We start from the raw sequence: 14,141 nt of genomic DNA, 5'->3' as shown, positions 1-14,141 counted from the left end.
TGAAGGTTTGAATGGAATTATGGTCATTTGTATCAATGACCAAGAGCCAATGTTTCCCTTATATCCACTTTTCAAAAACAGTAGATCTCGAATATCCTTCAAGACCTCAGCATGATGATGGGGTTCACCTTCATCGATCTCTACTCATGGGAAGGAAATTTGTATCGTACAAGATTACTCAAGATGTCTTCCTTACTGAGATGCTTGTAAATCGTATCGGCACTGCTTGCTATTTTCATTCCATGCGACCACGAGCTTGCCCGTACTCGAGTTGCTGCTAATGTTACTGCTGTACTAGTCAAATATCCCTTTGACTTGCTATACGAATGATTGGAGGTAGAACGTGTCCGTGTTGAGTAGGAATCTCTTCGTATGCCACAGACATCATTCTCAAGATAGGAGGGTCTTCGGGTCAATACATTGGAAGCATACTCAGCAAGTTCAGGGGTAATAGTGGCGGTTACAAGTTGAGAGAGCTGAGTGGATGAGGATGATGCAGATGAAAGGGTCGGTGATGCTCCCTCAATACAAAGTAAGTATTGATCATCACCATCATTACTCGTTCGAGATAATAAATCTTTGGTGGTTGGTGAGGCTTGTGTCTGGAATTGTTGTTCTTTGAAATCTTGGTCTTGTTGTTGATGAATCTGAATAAGGCTGATCTTGTTGTTTGTCTTGTTGTTTACGATTGTGTCTGAAGTAGTTGTTGTTGTTGTTGTTGTTCTTGATTTGGAGTGTTGTGAAAGCAAGATGGTCCACAGCCCCAAGCAAAGTGAACAAAAGAGGGCCACCCAACCCCATCCCATTGACTCGTACATCCTGACTGTTCAGTTTCGTGGTGTACAGTTTTTTTCAGTGTGTTAATTTCGGTTAGTTCTGTTGATTTTTGACAATTAAGGGCAAAACGAGAATCTTTTGGATCCGCATGCACATCTATGGCTCTGAGTATTTCCTTTTTGTCAGAAAACTCATTGCCTTCCGCTCTCATCACCTCTTTATATGTTCGTTATGTTGTAGTGCATATACAAATAATAAATATATATTTGGACATACAACAAACCTTTCGTTCGCTGTACAGAGAGTACCGAAAATCAAGGGATCCCCATCAGACGCAGCGAACAGCCATTCAGCCAGGATGGTCCTCGCTGCCAAAGTTGCTAACAGTAGCGCTGAGAAAGAATTTGAAAAACGCAATTATTTCAAAAAGATGTTTCCGATCATTCATTTGATATCCAACCAGGCAAAGGTTTTTTGTTATTCCTGATCCTCTTCGTCCACTGTTTGATTTGCTTAATGGTCATTGCCATTCTTAGAATACTCCAAATCGTTATTTCTGTAGTAATTTAATATCAAACGTCTTAAAAGAAATGAAAATCCAAGGTCGAACAATATCCCAATGCAGCAGTTACTTTAGGTCTAATCCAAATTGATGAGAACAAACTGTCCACGTTTGGTGGATTAGTGGGAACATTTAACATTTTGGTTGATCTTTGTTTTTCTCGCTCGACTTCTTGGTTTCTCAACTCAATGTAATACATCATTTGTTGACCCCTATCGTATGGAATCAATACGCATGGAATTCTTATTAAATTACCTGCATCTGTTCCATCATCACTCATCAAATGCATCTCTCCATTCTCGCTATTCACTACAATCAATCCAGCTGCCCCTGCTTGCTCGACGTACAGAGCTTTTTGAATAAATGTACATTGTCCTCTGGTTACAAGTACAAGTTTGTCTTTGTAATGATTCTCACTGTTTGGATCATCTAAATAGGTAGAATGATTTTGAAGAGGCGAACACGCATCAATTGGATATGCCAACACAACCTCTTTCGGAATTTTACAATTTGTATTTACATAAAAGGTTCCAAATTGTGCCATACGAAATGTTGTTGGTTGAGCCGATAAATAATGTGGAGAAAATATTTGAAATCCGAGCACCAAATAATTATTACTTGATGGTAATATCACCATCCCGATCCAAATAAACGCAAAAAAAGAAAGAGAAAAGACTTTTATCATTTTTTTTAAGGTGGAAATGTTATTCAATTTCTTTCAAGTCGTGTTGTTACACTTTTTCGCTGGAGTGAGCTGAGATTCACTTCGACAAGGGACAAGAATTAGTCAAGCGAAAGTCCTTTTCCCCAGAGGAACTGGCTTGGCGTCATCCAAAAACTGCGTTGCGCATGCATAAGAGAATGGTGTAGACACTAATTCAAATCTGTCACTGGAGTGTCTCCTCCCATTGACATTCTTGAAGCTATTCCTTTACAATTAAAGAGTGGATACGAAATCCAACTTGGGCTCCAACTTGGAGTTGACCACCCTCCATTCTTCTACAATTTCGCGAATACGAGGATTTGATCGTTTCAATCTCGTATAAACATCCAACAAATCGACCAGGGCCATGACTTTCAAATCATCAAACAAGGACGGATGTAAATTGTCCTTCTCCGTGGTATGAATTTTGAAGAGAATCTCCTCTCTTAGGGCTTCAATTCTGGGTAAATTCAACTGGTAAGGGCTACCCTCCGTGATGTATCAATGGACAATATAGAGAGCTTTCTGCTTTCGTTTCTTGTTTCGTGTTTTCTTGTACTGTTCAATCTCCTTATAGACGAGAATTCCTTCCGTACAAAAGCTTCGACGTGCAAAGTCCAACAACAGTTCAAACGCTTCCTTATTGTTGAGAATCATCTCCAACTCCGATTCAAAAACATCATTATTCGAGGGAGTTTTTGTGTCCTTGAGGACGGCATAAACCACTGGACAAAAGACGGAGACGAACAACTCTAACAAAGAACATGTAATTATGACCAAACCCTGAGGCACCACATGTTCCAACACATTCTTCAAGTAGGGAACTAGGTTAATCACCACATAAATGGCAATGAAAAACAATTGACTGGCCATCAAGAGCAGTGTTTCTCCTCGAATGAACCAAGTATCATGATCCGTTCGAAACAACAAGATAAGGCACACAATCTCCACGAGAAAATAACCTGCATAGAATATGACTGAAATGATTGCTGGAATAGTGCTACTGAAACAACCTCTTAGCGAGAGCATACTCTGATCCAACATTAAAAACCTTTGTTGAGCAAAGAAGTTATCCTCGATGACAGCCAAAACAAACCACTGAAGGATATGAAACGCAAACAATCCAAAGAGTAAGGAAATGAGAAAGAGATGGCTCGAGAGGAGCGAATGAGCTTTAAAGAAGACTTTTTCCGACCTGGAATGAAGTTTGTAAGTCGAAAAGTAGTCCCAAACGCCCGTATTGTTTTCCGTCATACCTTGTGTGGTTGCTGAGGACACACCATGAGTGGGATAAGGCATGTCCACAGAGCTCGGTGAGGAAGGTATCGATTCCTTCTCCATCATCAGTTCGTGTTCTTTTCTTCAAAAAAAGAAGAAGAGATTTAAGAGAATCCTTGATAATAACAGTAAAATCATTGAAAAATGTTCAGTCAATCCCCATTTGTTTTATATTGATCTCACAACAAGATGACAAATCACATAAAGAAAAAAAGTCCAAACACCACTCTGAGCAGGTTCAATCACTGATACCATTCTCACTCTTTAGCAAGTTTATTGATTTTTACCGCCAAACCGCTTTCAATAGAATACGATTAACCTTTTATTAAATTATTTGAAAAAATTGCCTCATTCAGTTTATGATGCCTCATGCTAATCCAATCGACTCAACACCGTTGGTGGGTTGGCCATCTTCAACAACTGATGTTGCCAGTACTCCTCCAAAGGAAATAATTGCAAATGAACAGACAGAAGGACTATTGGATCTTATGAAAGCACATGAAAGAGGCTGCACTAATGTATTGTGATTATAAGTATGAGAAAAAGGAGCTGCATTCATACTCTTTTCATAGCCAAGAGGAAGAAAGAAAGAGTTTATTGGAACAGATTAAGGATGTATTTCAGGCTATTACTAAGAAACTTGATGAAATAAATTGAGTTCTGTTTCAAAAGTGATGAACAAAAGTTTACAATTTCACTTTTAAAAAATGACCACCTTCAAAGACAAGGTTTGCGATGCTTTGAAAACCAAAAATCAAGATCTTTTGGTTGAGTTGCTCAAATCGGCATCCAGTAACAATTTTGATTTGACTAAAGAAATTTATCCAGACACACTCCGATTAATTCCTCATGAAGCTGCTGGATTTGGATTACTCAAAGCTGTTAAATATATGATTTCCGATATGAAATTTCCTGTTAATTTCCAACAGCCAACCACATTGTTGACATTGTTGCACATGGCCTGTAGGGAGGGTCATCTCTCTGTTGTAAATTATTTAATTGATTCTGGAGCTGATGTAAATATTACGGATCGTGAAAAATATACTGCTCTTCATTATGCTGTAGGAGGAAATTACACTGAAATTGCTACAAGTCTTATTAGTGTCACTGGAATCAAGGTGAACGAAAAAGATTTTTTATTTAGAACTCCACTCATGAGAGCTGTTGAAGCTTGCAATTTCGATATTATAAAGGCATTGATAGAAAAAGCAAATGCCAATGTCAATATAGTAAACGATTCAAATGGATGGACGGCATTGCACTATGCTTCGTATGCTGGGTTTCAAGGTAAGTGGAGTGAACATGCAAAGGATTCATAATGTTTTCGAAATATTGTTCAGAAATTTGTAAATATTTATTGAAACACGGAGCTGACAGCACTATTAAGGATAAAGACAAGAGATCTGCATTGTATTATGGATATGGTCAATTCGATGATTAATATATGTAAGATCCAAACTCGATAAGTAAAAGGCAAGGCTCATTCAAAATTATTTTAATTAGAGAGATCTTTGTACATGAATGTGCTCCTTAATGTACCTCAGCTTTGGAACGCTATCACCTAATTGCTTTCGCTCTTGCTCAGTATATCCATCACATGCCGGATTACTACATGTAAAGACACAAACACAACCAAATTGCATGCCCTCTGCAACATCACTTTTCACATGCTTATCACATTGCAGTTGATAAATTACGGTAGGCAAAATTTCAAGTTCAAAAACTCTTGGCGCTCCACACTTGTCACACTTTGGTGCATAATCGGAAGGATTTGGCTCCAGCTCGTTATAATTCTGTTCCTCGTCATCCTCCTCATCGTCACTGTCGTGCTTTGAACCTTTCAATGCTTCATTCTCTTTCTTCTTTTCCAATAACTTTTTCTTGAGTTGCATGTATTTTGGAGGCATATCTGAGGCATCATCTGACACCCACAAAGGCTTACCACCAAATTGCCATCTAATGGATTGGTGTGGACATGTGGCCAACACTGTTTGGAAATGCACAAAAGCAAGACTCACTTTGTCTGATTCAGGAACAGCTGACTCTTGTACTTGCTCTTCTTCATCATTGTCTTCCAGAGTCTCGTTAGTTTGCTCCTCTGTAGCATGATCAACAGAGGATGATGCACCTGCTTCCTTAGAACTGTCTTCAATCTTGTCTTCTTTAAAGGTCACACCTTTAATCTTTTCACTCATAAACTTCTTTGCAAATACCTCTGCTTCTTTCGAATCAAAAGCATTTTCTTCATTCTTTTCCTTTGCTTCTTCGGAGGCGGCTTGGAATTGCTTTAATAATTTCATTTCATGAGAGTCTTCAGTAAACTCTTCTTCCATCTCTGGTTCTTCATAAATATCTAACGCAAAACAAGGTAAATTTCCCTCTGAAACAACTTTTGAGATCTTCTTCTTTTGTTTCTTTTTCGCATCCTTTTCTTGTTGCATCTTTTTGAGTTGAGCTTCTTGACCTGAGAGTAAATCTGACAATTCTTTATCATCAACGCTTTGTGTCCAATCATTGGTTGATTTTGTTTGGGATGTTGTTTGAGAAGAAGATCCTGTTGTTGTTGCTTCGGTGGTTGATTTTGTTTGAGATGTTGTTCCCGAAGATGAAGGCTCACTCTTTGGTTTGTTTTTCTGTTCCTCTACTTTCTTTGAGTCTACCTTGAATTGAACACGTAAACAAGTCCAAGCATTGCTCTTCTCACTACATGCACCATTATTGCACCCGAACACGTACAAAAATCGATCATAAGGACCCAGTGGAACATAACATTGAGCAACAAGAGATAATTTTCCTGAGCAATTTCCACATTTCAATTTCGGGATTTGTGGTAAGAGGCTAGACAAGTCTTTACATTGTGCGTTGGGAGGTAGTTGCATAATTTGTAATTCACTCTCGGTAATCCAAGCTGGATTTCCTCCTAATTTATTAAAATAGGGATCTTTATCATCCAATGAATTTTCTTCAACTCTCTTCTCAGGTTCTCCAATCCAAGGATATTCCACAAAATAATCCGATTGAAGTCCAAGTTCTTTCAAATCGGACTCATCCTGTGATGACGATGAAATCATTTTTTTTTGAGCTTCAATTTTCTTCAACAATTTGGTGGACCTTTGAAAGGCACAGCACAGCAAGAGTGGAATGGTTTGAAATCCATTATTTTCCTCACCCTCGAAGCATGGTTGTCAATCATTGTCATTAGTATCAAGTCCTTTCAAGTGATACTTGGCCACAACCATTTTGACACACCACCTTCAAAAAAACTCTTTTCAAAATAGTCCTCTCGCCGCCGCGTTCTAGTTTTCACTCTCTAAAAAAAATGTCTTCCACCAATTCCCGTGTCGTCGACTCGTCTTGCAATAAGAATCTTCCATCTCATCATCGGGCGAACCATCGGAAATCGTCCAAAACCATTCTCACCTGTCAGATAATGTTCTTTCTTGTGTTTGTTTCGTTGTCAGTGCTGGTTCAATCCAAGTCCATGATTAGTGGTGGAACTCAGGCACAACCACATCAATTTCCCTTCTACGGAGGAATGGCATTACCGGGTATTGATAAAATTGTTTGCAGTGGATTTTTCTATCGAGAAGATATTTTCATTTCTCTCGCAAATTGTCAAGGAAATAATTATAAGGTGACTGATTTGTTAATTTATGCAGGTTCTAACGATCGAAGATGTTGGGATAACCAAGTTCATTGTGCTGTATTTAATGTAGTTTCGACTGTGACACATCCTGGATATAGTGCCAAAACACTGGCCAATGATATTGGAATTTATGTATTGAAAGAATCAATTTTTTCTGTTGTGAAAAATCGAAGTGATGTAGTTGTTTCCACATTGGATATTACTAATGAATTACCAAAATTTAATTCGACTTTTTATGACTTGATGGGATGGGGAAGATTGAACATTAGTGCATCAAGTGGACCTTACATGCTTCAAACCATTCCTCAAACCATTGTTGAAGATACACTCTGTCTTAATGCTGATACGAATAGAAAATATAATTCAGAATTGATGAAATGTGTGAATGGAGGAGGACATGGTGGATGTTTAGGAGATGGTGGAAGTCCATTAGTCTTTAAAAACAATACTCGTTATGAAGCTGCAGCCATGTTCAGTTTTTCATTGGGAAATACGGAAAATATTTGTGAGGAAGGAACTTATCATGCCTATCTCGCTCTTCCAAAATATAAGAAATGGATTGATGAAACCATTGTTTCTCTTAAAAGCGATGCAGTGACAAGGTTCTCATTCTTTTCACACATGAGTGTCTTGTTTTTGATGCTTCTTGTTGGGTTAATGATTTTAATTTAGAAATAATATTTCTTATGTTTGTCTTGTTGTTGATGTCTTTGATTTTTTCTTTTTAAGGTCATCGGAATATGCTTCAACAACGCCGTTCGGAAACAAATTGAATTCTTGAGCTTATTTTTGGAAAACATAAAAAAAAAATACAACCACCTGTCGCTCATTGTTTTCATCCTCATCACGATTCGAATATCTTTAACACACGTTTTTGCTTTTTAAGAGAGATTTGAATCTATTTTGTTTGAATCTATTGGAATACTTTTGAATCACCTGAGAATCAATTAACATCCTCACACCACCATTGTATTTTTGAATCGATTTCATCATGACCCCTCCTCCATTGTATATTTGCCATGGCTGCAGTGCACAGATGCACGCAATTAAGAATAGCGAAGGAAATTTATCGTGTTCCGTATGTGGATCTGAATTTGTAGAGGAAATTGAACAACAGCCAACCCAAAGACCAACAATTCCATCAACCCATCATCATCATCAACATGACCAACACTCTACGCATCATCGTCATCCCCCATCGCATCAAATAATATTTGAAGATTTAGATGCTATGAATGTCGATGATGATATTTTCTCTAGAGCTTTTAACCATGTGATTAATCAACCATCATCATCACCTCCAACAAACAATCATTCCACACAAGCTACAGCCACAACTACTAGAACTCGTTCATCATCGAGTGGATCAGCACCTCGTAGAACACAAACAATTTCAATTACTTTCGGAGGAGGAGATGGAAATACAAGAACAATTACTAGAACAACGAACGGAGATGAACCTTTACCTAATATTATGGAACTGTTCAACAGTTTGAACGGAATGGGTGCATTAAGTCAACAACCAAATCAATCACAACAACCACAGCAAGGAGCTCAACAACAACAACAACAAGGAGATAATCAACCTCAACCAAACGTGCCTCCTCAAATGCAACAAGATCCTATTTTCCAAATATTCGACATGTTAAATAATGCACATCAAAGACAACATAACAACATGCCAAACAATTTCTTCAGAATTGGTTTTGGAAATCGAGGCATGTTCGACTTTTCACACTTTATGCAACACATTGGACAACCATTCAATGGAATGACCTGGGGTGATTATGTCTTTTCCGACAATTTGGATGACATTATCACCAGAATGATGAATGCTATGCAAGGACAAGGTGGTACTCCTCCAGCCTCAGAAACGGTAATTTCTCGTTTAAAGACAAGAAAAGCGACTGCTTCCGATTGCAAAGATTGTGCTGTTTGTCAAGATCAAATCAAGGAAGAAGAAGATGTCACAGAGCTTCCTTGTGGCCACATTTATCACAAAGATTGTGTCGTACCATGGCTACAACGTCATGCCAATTGTCCCATTTGTAGATCAGAAATTGGAAGTAATGGTGAAGCTCTTCCTCCTCACTCGTATGAAAATCAGCAGTAATTTCACACATCGAGACCTACCCGCCAATCAAATTTCAAATTCAAAAATAAAACCGTTACACCAACAAAAAACTGCAACAATCAAATTTATTATAAGAATATTGACACTCCAACTTTTCATCACCGACATCATGGTCATTCAGAGATTGAAACACCCCTCGGGAAAGAAATTTAAGCCACCACTGAAAAGTCTCGATCCCACTGATGATGAAGAGGGAATCAGTAAAAGTTCTGTTTCAAAGAAACCATCAAACAGCAATAACATCAAAACTTCAACAACTCCAAACTCAACAACTCATTCCACATCAACAACAAATCGTTCCATAGCAACTTGTACAACTACCATCAAGAATCAACCATCACAGAGTGGATTGAAGCAACAAACACTCGATCATTCCTTTGCCAAGACAACCACCACCTCTTCTTCCACAAAGAAAGCTCCTTTCCGAACTCCATTCAAAACACCTTTCAAGACTCCTTTCAAAGAAGAAGGAACAACTTTACCAAAGAATAACCTAAAGTCTTTAGAAACTTTCAAGAAGAGTCGTAGTAGTAGCATCAAAGGCTCTTCATCCACCAAAGCTTCTTCTTTGAAAAGGCAGCAAAAAACAGCATCCGAGAATGATGATGAGGAAGAAGATTCCATCATTGAATCAGCAATCACCTCCTGTTCGGAAGATGATGACAACGACCTTGAATCAACCTCGAGCAATGATACCTCCATGAGCAGTGAAGAAGATTCCCCATTGAAATCAAAGAGTAATAAGGCATCATCATCGTCCAGTACAATTACTCTCTCAACAACCACAACAACTGCAACAAGAATGAAGCCCTCACAAACGAAAACGCAAATACCCTCTTCTTCTTCTTCGTATGGCGTTCCTTCCACCACTACCTCAAAGACATTCCCGAAAGAGAATGAACAAAAACCTTGTACGGAAAAGGAAAACAACAACAACAGCACCATGATGTTAATAACTTTACCATCAACCTCTACGGAACAACAAACAACTTCTCTCAAATCAAGCCATTCCTCAACCACCATTTCTCTTTCGTTACAAGAGAAACATGACGATAATGAGGTGAAAATCAATGCTCTCTCAAATTCATCACCACAACAACAACAACCTCAACCACAGAAACCAGAGATTGTCATTGTTGAAATTTCTTCGTCTTCGTCTTCATCTTCACCTTCACCACCACTTTCGAAGGTGATGAGCTCTGAAACTTGGACAAGACGTACGAGTTTTTCCAAAGTTAAAATTCCTGAATTTGTGTTTGACGACGAACAACATGATACAAAGTCTGTTGTCAACCATACAGTGAAACGAACAACAGCAGATTCTCTCAAAAAGAAGAGATACTCTTTCAAATCATTGGACTCACCACCAGAAAAACTGTCTGATGACATTTTGGCCATTGATTTATTTCCTTCACGTCCGCCTCAACAACAGCGTCAGCCACCACCACCACCTCAACAACAACAACAATCACTTTCCTCACATCAGCAATTGTTACAACAACCATCATCTGCAACTGCTGCAACTTCTTCTACAACACCACGAGAGGCAACAACAACTGCTCTCTCCTCATCCTCTCTCCAATCTTCAAGTTTGGGCATCAAGTGGCAAACCAAACTACGGAAAACAGAAAAACTAAAACGTCCTCATGGCACACAATCGAAAATTTCCAAATACTTTTCCAAAAACAAAAGCAGTAGTCATCACTCTCAGGGTAGTACAACTACTAGCAGTGGTGCATGTTCTGGAGGATCCTCCTCTTCTGAGAATAGTCAAGAGGAATTTAACAGAAGAAAACGAAAACAGAAACCAAGTCCTGCATCGTCACATTGGCAACAACAACCTTCTACTACTCATGACAAGAACGATGACACTTCTTCGGTCGTGAGTCCTTCTTGTGAAAAGACCACGAGTGTAACGGCGCCTCTTCTCACTTGTTCGCCCTCAATCATGTCTCCAGAAATGAAAAAAGTGAAACACATTCCATCCTGCCTAATAACACTTGAAAAAACTCCAGAAATTCATATTGGTAGAGGCCTTAAGGAATGTGAAGCTGAAATCACACCATCATCAAAACTGAACAATGATGAGAGTTTGCATCACATGGATTTGAAACTTTTCCTTAATTCCAATTCGAATACTCCTCTTTCAAGTCAGAAAGAAGCATCTCGTCCACTCCAACTCTTATCTTGTATAATGGAAGAATCTCCTGTAGCCAAATGTGTGCCTGTAAGCAAAAATTCCTCAACTGTGACTCACAACAAAGGAATTGTATTACCTGATTCATTAATAGATGATGATGGCGACGAAGAAGAAACAAATAGTCGTGAATCGTTACTGAGCTGGTCACAAACATCTTGTCACGATGAAAGTCAAATGATGGTATTTTCTCCTCCTCATTCTGAAACTGGAGTGCATCAAGATGACAAGACAACCCGACTTTGCAGCAGAAATGTACCAAACCATAGTATGGATGAATCTCCATTGCATGTTCTTCTTCCTCCCAATAATGTAAAATCCAGCTTGTCACTTTCCCCTCTCATCGACATACTCATCGACAAGACTTCTTATTTGAACAAGAGGGACCACACCACGACTCCAATTATTATCGATGTCGATGAAACTCAAATACCAGAAAATGACCTTTCACTCCCAATGAATGACCCATCTACTTTAAATCCCACTTCACCATTGACAGGTCTTGGAACAATATGCATGAATAAGAGTAATAGCAGCAGACTGATCTACAATCAAAATCGTAACAACATTGGCAATGTGAAACAAGAGTTCGATGAAGAAAGTACTTCTTTAGATTTTGCTGAAAAAGTTTCACTCACGCCACCACTTCAAAAGAGTCCTCAAACTTCAAGTATCAAAAACACAACAACTACAACTGGATTTCTCAATTATCCATACAGTATTGATCTTGGGATGACCCCACAGCTGGATACCTCTCTTTTCACAAACGCGACAGACATGAACGATAAGAACACTGCCATCACGAATGAGGATTTGAGAGTCCATCATGAGAATTGTGGAGATGTGTCATACTCCACATCTACAGCAGCAAGACCGTTCTCAAAGGTAGCTAAAACACCCATTGTTAAGGCAAAGGCTTTTGGAAGAAGACCATTCCGGCCACCGAATCATTATTCTTCTGTCCTGCAGAAGAACAACCATCCACCTTCAAATTGTGATCCAAAAGAAGACTATCCAAAGGAACAAGTCAAGATCAAAGAAGAAACAGTTTTCAATGTCATTGCCTCTAATTTATTTATGGAATCAGCTGCAACATCGTCCGATGCACGAGAAGTGTCTTCGACTTCACCAAAAAACCAGCATGCATCAGACAGCATTGCTCTTTCCTTGATTCCTCTGAATGGAGAAAACTTGAGGTCACCTCTATCCTTTAGTTCTTCCTCTTCTGAGAATTCTCTTTGAGTAACATATTTAGAGGTATTGGATGTAAGGGATTGTTTTTCACAGCGAGTAAGATTATTTCTTTGTCATCACAAACTTCTTCATGTTTCACAAATTGAAGAGCTGCTCCAGAAGAATGTCGGTCATAACCAAAACTTTCCACAGAGTTGCTCTTTTTTGTTTTCTAATTGAACCTTCACCTTCATGAAATGTTCTTAATTAATTCTATGACCAAAAGCATGACGACTGAAAACAAAGCAACATCCACATATAAATCCAGCCAAGAACACTATGAAATGATTTACGATACCATCCTTCACCCCGTCATTCATTGCCAATGAATAAATACGTTTAGGCTTTGAAGTCATTGGTTGGTAACATTGATAAATCTTCTTTTCGCAATTGACATATTTGGCACCTTTGCATGTCGTCCCAAGAGTACACTCGAAACCATGCAAGTGTTAATCTTGATCACATCCAATCGATACATGGAGGAATCGTCTCATGTTGCATTCTCAAACGTTTGAATGTACAATTCATCCTTCTTGAAGAAGGTTATGGTTGGAAATTCAATTGGATATGATTGGTGATAGGACATGTTATAACGATCCGCCATGACTTTGGAACAAGCGTCTGAGAGAGAGCACTTGTCATTGGTCTTTAGAGTGGTGATCCAAAAAGGAGGTTTGCTATTACATGTGGTTCCTTGATAGTAGTTTGTTGTTCGATATTGTTGTTGGTAAGTGAAGGAAATGAAAAAGGTGCTTGAGAGAATGATCGCAACACACAATAATAGGGAAATCATGGCGTTGTGGTGTTTTTTTGTTACTCGCGTTCGACAATATTAAAGATCGGTTATCTGTTTTGTACTATCAAATAATTTGATGTGAGTTTACAATGAAGAAAATGTTTTGATTGGAGTTCAGAATTCTTAACTCGTCAACAACTTTTGACATCCTTCCTTAAATTTGCATAAGAAGTGATTGGATAATTTGACTTTTCAATTGATGTTTCAGTTTGAGAAGAGAATTGACAGCAAGCAAATACTGATTTGCTTTTGCATAAATCTTTTTTGTGACAATAATTGATCGTTGGAATGAGATGATTAAATCCAGCATGAACACGCTCGACGAATAACCAACAGTTGAAAAGTTCATTTTCGGGAACTTTGACATCCTCATTTAGAATCAAAGCCGCAATCCACCAACAGATCTTGCATTTAAATTCAAACAACAATGGCAAAAATTTGTCACGGAAGGGTGTGCAAGAATCGAAGGGTAGAATTGAATCTCTTCCGAAAACCATTTTTTCAACGTCCCAGCCTGCTAATTTGTAGTGTACATGTAACTTTTTGTTTATTAAGTTGGTCTAAAGATGATGAAAATAATCTGATTTAAAATTACTGGAAAGATAGTAAAATCAATAAAATCCTTTGTAACATAACGCAGAGGTCACTTCCCCTTAAAAATAGCACCACAATCTTTTTTGACAACAAGCTCTTTCATCACATTCATAATTTCAGTAAATATTGGTTCTAATTCAGGAGGTCAAATCAGAGTCAGCATAAAGAGGAAACACCACAACATTATGATCAAAATGAAATCGAAACATTCCAATGTGCTC

The 14,141-nt window shown here is 38.4% G+C and overlaps 8 protein-coding genes across 8 annotated transcripts; 4 read left to right on the top strand and 4 right to left on the bottom strand.

Annotated features, from left to right (window-relative positions):
- Positions 1–140: 140 nt before the first annotated feature.
- FDP41_003112 (uncharacterized protein) lies at positions 141–806 on the bottom strand (the record flags this gene model as incomplete). Its single annotated transcript, XM_044706381.1, has 1 exon — positions 141–806. One exon carries the CDS (start codon positions 804–806, stop codon positions 141–143), a length of 666 nt encoding a protein of 221 aa, XP_044562503.1.
- Positions 807–1,358: 552 nt separating this feature from the next.
- FDP41_003111 (uncharacterized protein) lies at positions 1,359–2,024 on the bottom strand (the record flags this gene model as incomplete). The annotated part of the gene is made up of 1 exon (XM_044706380.1): positions 1,359–2,024. One exon carries the CDS (start codon positions 2,022–2,024, stop codon positions 1,359–1,361), a length of 666 nt encoding a protein of 221 aa, XP_044562502.1.
- Positions 2,025–2,543: 519 nt separating this feature from the next.
- Positions 2,544–3,383, bottom strand: FDP41_003110 (uncharacterized protein; the record flags this gene model as incomplete). The annotated part of the gene is made up of 1 exon (XM_044706379.1): positions 2,544–3,383. One exon carries the CDS (start codon positions 3,381–3,383, stop codon positions 2,544–2,546), a length of 840 nt encoding a protein of 279 aa, XP_044562501.1.
- Positions 3,384–4,027: 644 nt separating this feature from the next.
- FDP41_003109 (uncharacterized protein) lies at positions 4,028–4,761 on the top strand (the record flags this gene model as incomplete). The annotated part of the gene is made up of 2 exons (XM_044706377.1): positions 4,028–4,607; positions 4,661–4,761. 2 exons carry the CDS (start codon positions 4,028–4,030, stop codon positions 4,759–4,761), a joined length of 681 nt encoding a protein of 226 aa, XP_044562500.1.
- Positions 4,762–4,819: 58 nt separating this feature from the next.
- FDP41_003108 (uncharacterized protein) lies at positions 4,820–6,391 on the bottom strand (the record flags this gene model as incomplete). The annotated part of the gene is made up of 1 exon (XM_044706376.1): positions 4,820–6,391. The coding sequence occupies one exon, from the start codon at positions 6,389–6,391 to the stop codon at positions 4,820–4,822; it is 1,572 nt and encodes a 523-aa protein (XP_044562499.1).
- A 248-nt stretch (positions 6,392–6,639) lies between these two features.
- Positions 6,640–7,638, top strand: FDP41_003107 (uncharacterized protein; the record flags this gene model as incomplete). The annotated part of the gene is made up of 1 exon (XM_044706375.1): positions 6,640–7,638. One exon carries the CDS (start codon positions 6,640–6,642, stop codon positions 7,636–7,638), a length of 999 nt encoding a protein of 332 aa, XP_044562498.1.
- A 319-nt stretch (positions 7,639–7,957) lies between these two features.
- Positions 7,958–9,079, top strand: FDP41_003106 (uncharacterized protein; the record flags this gene model as incomplete). Its single annotated transcript, XM_044706374.1, has 1 exon — positions 7,958–9,079. The coding sequence occupies one exon, from the start codon at positions 7,958–7,960 to the stop codon at positions 9,077–9,079; it is 1,122 nt and encodes a 373-aa protein (XP_044562497.1).
- A 130-nt stretch (positions 9,080–9,209) lies between these two features.
- FDP41_003105 (uncharacterized protein) lies at positions 9,210–12,539 on the top strand (the record flags this gene model as incomplete). Its single annotated transcript, XM_044706373.1, has 1 exon — positions 9,210–12,539. The coding sequence occupies one exon, from the start codon at positions 9,210–9,212 to the stop codon at positions 12,537–12,539; it is 3,330 nt and encodes a 1,109-aa protein (XP_044562496.1).
- Between the last annotated feature and the right edge of the window lie 1,602 nt (positions 12,540–14,141).

The sequence above is a fragment of the Naegleria fowleri genome, assembly GCF_008403515.1.
Source record: "Naegleria fowleri strain ATCC 30894 chromosome Unknown tig33, whole genome shotgun sequence".
Lineage (NCBI taxonomy): Eukaryota > Heterolobosea > Eutetramitea > Acrasida > Naegleriidae > Naegleria > Naegleria fowleri.
This window is presented reverse-complemented; position numbering and strand designations above follow the sequence as displayed.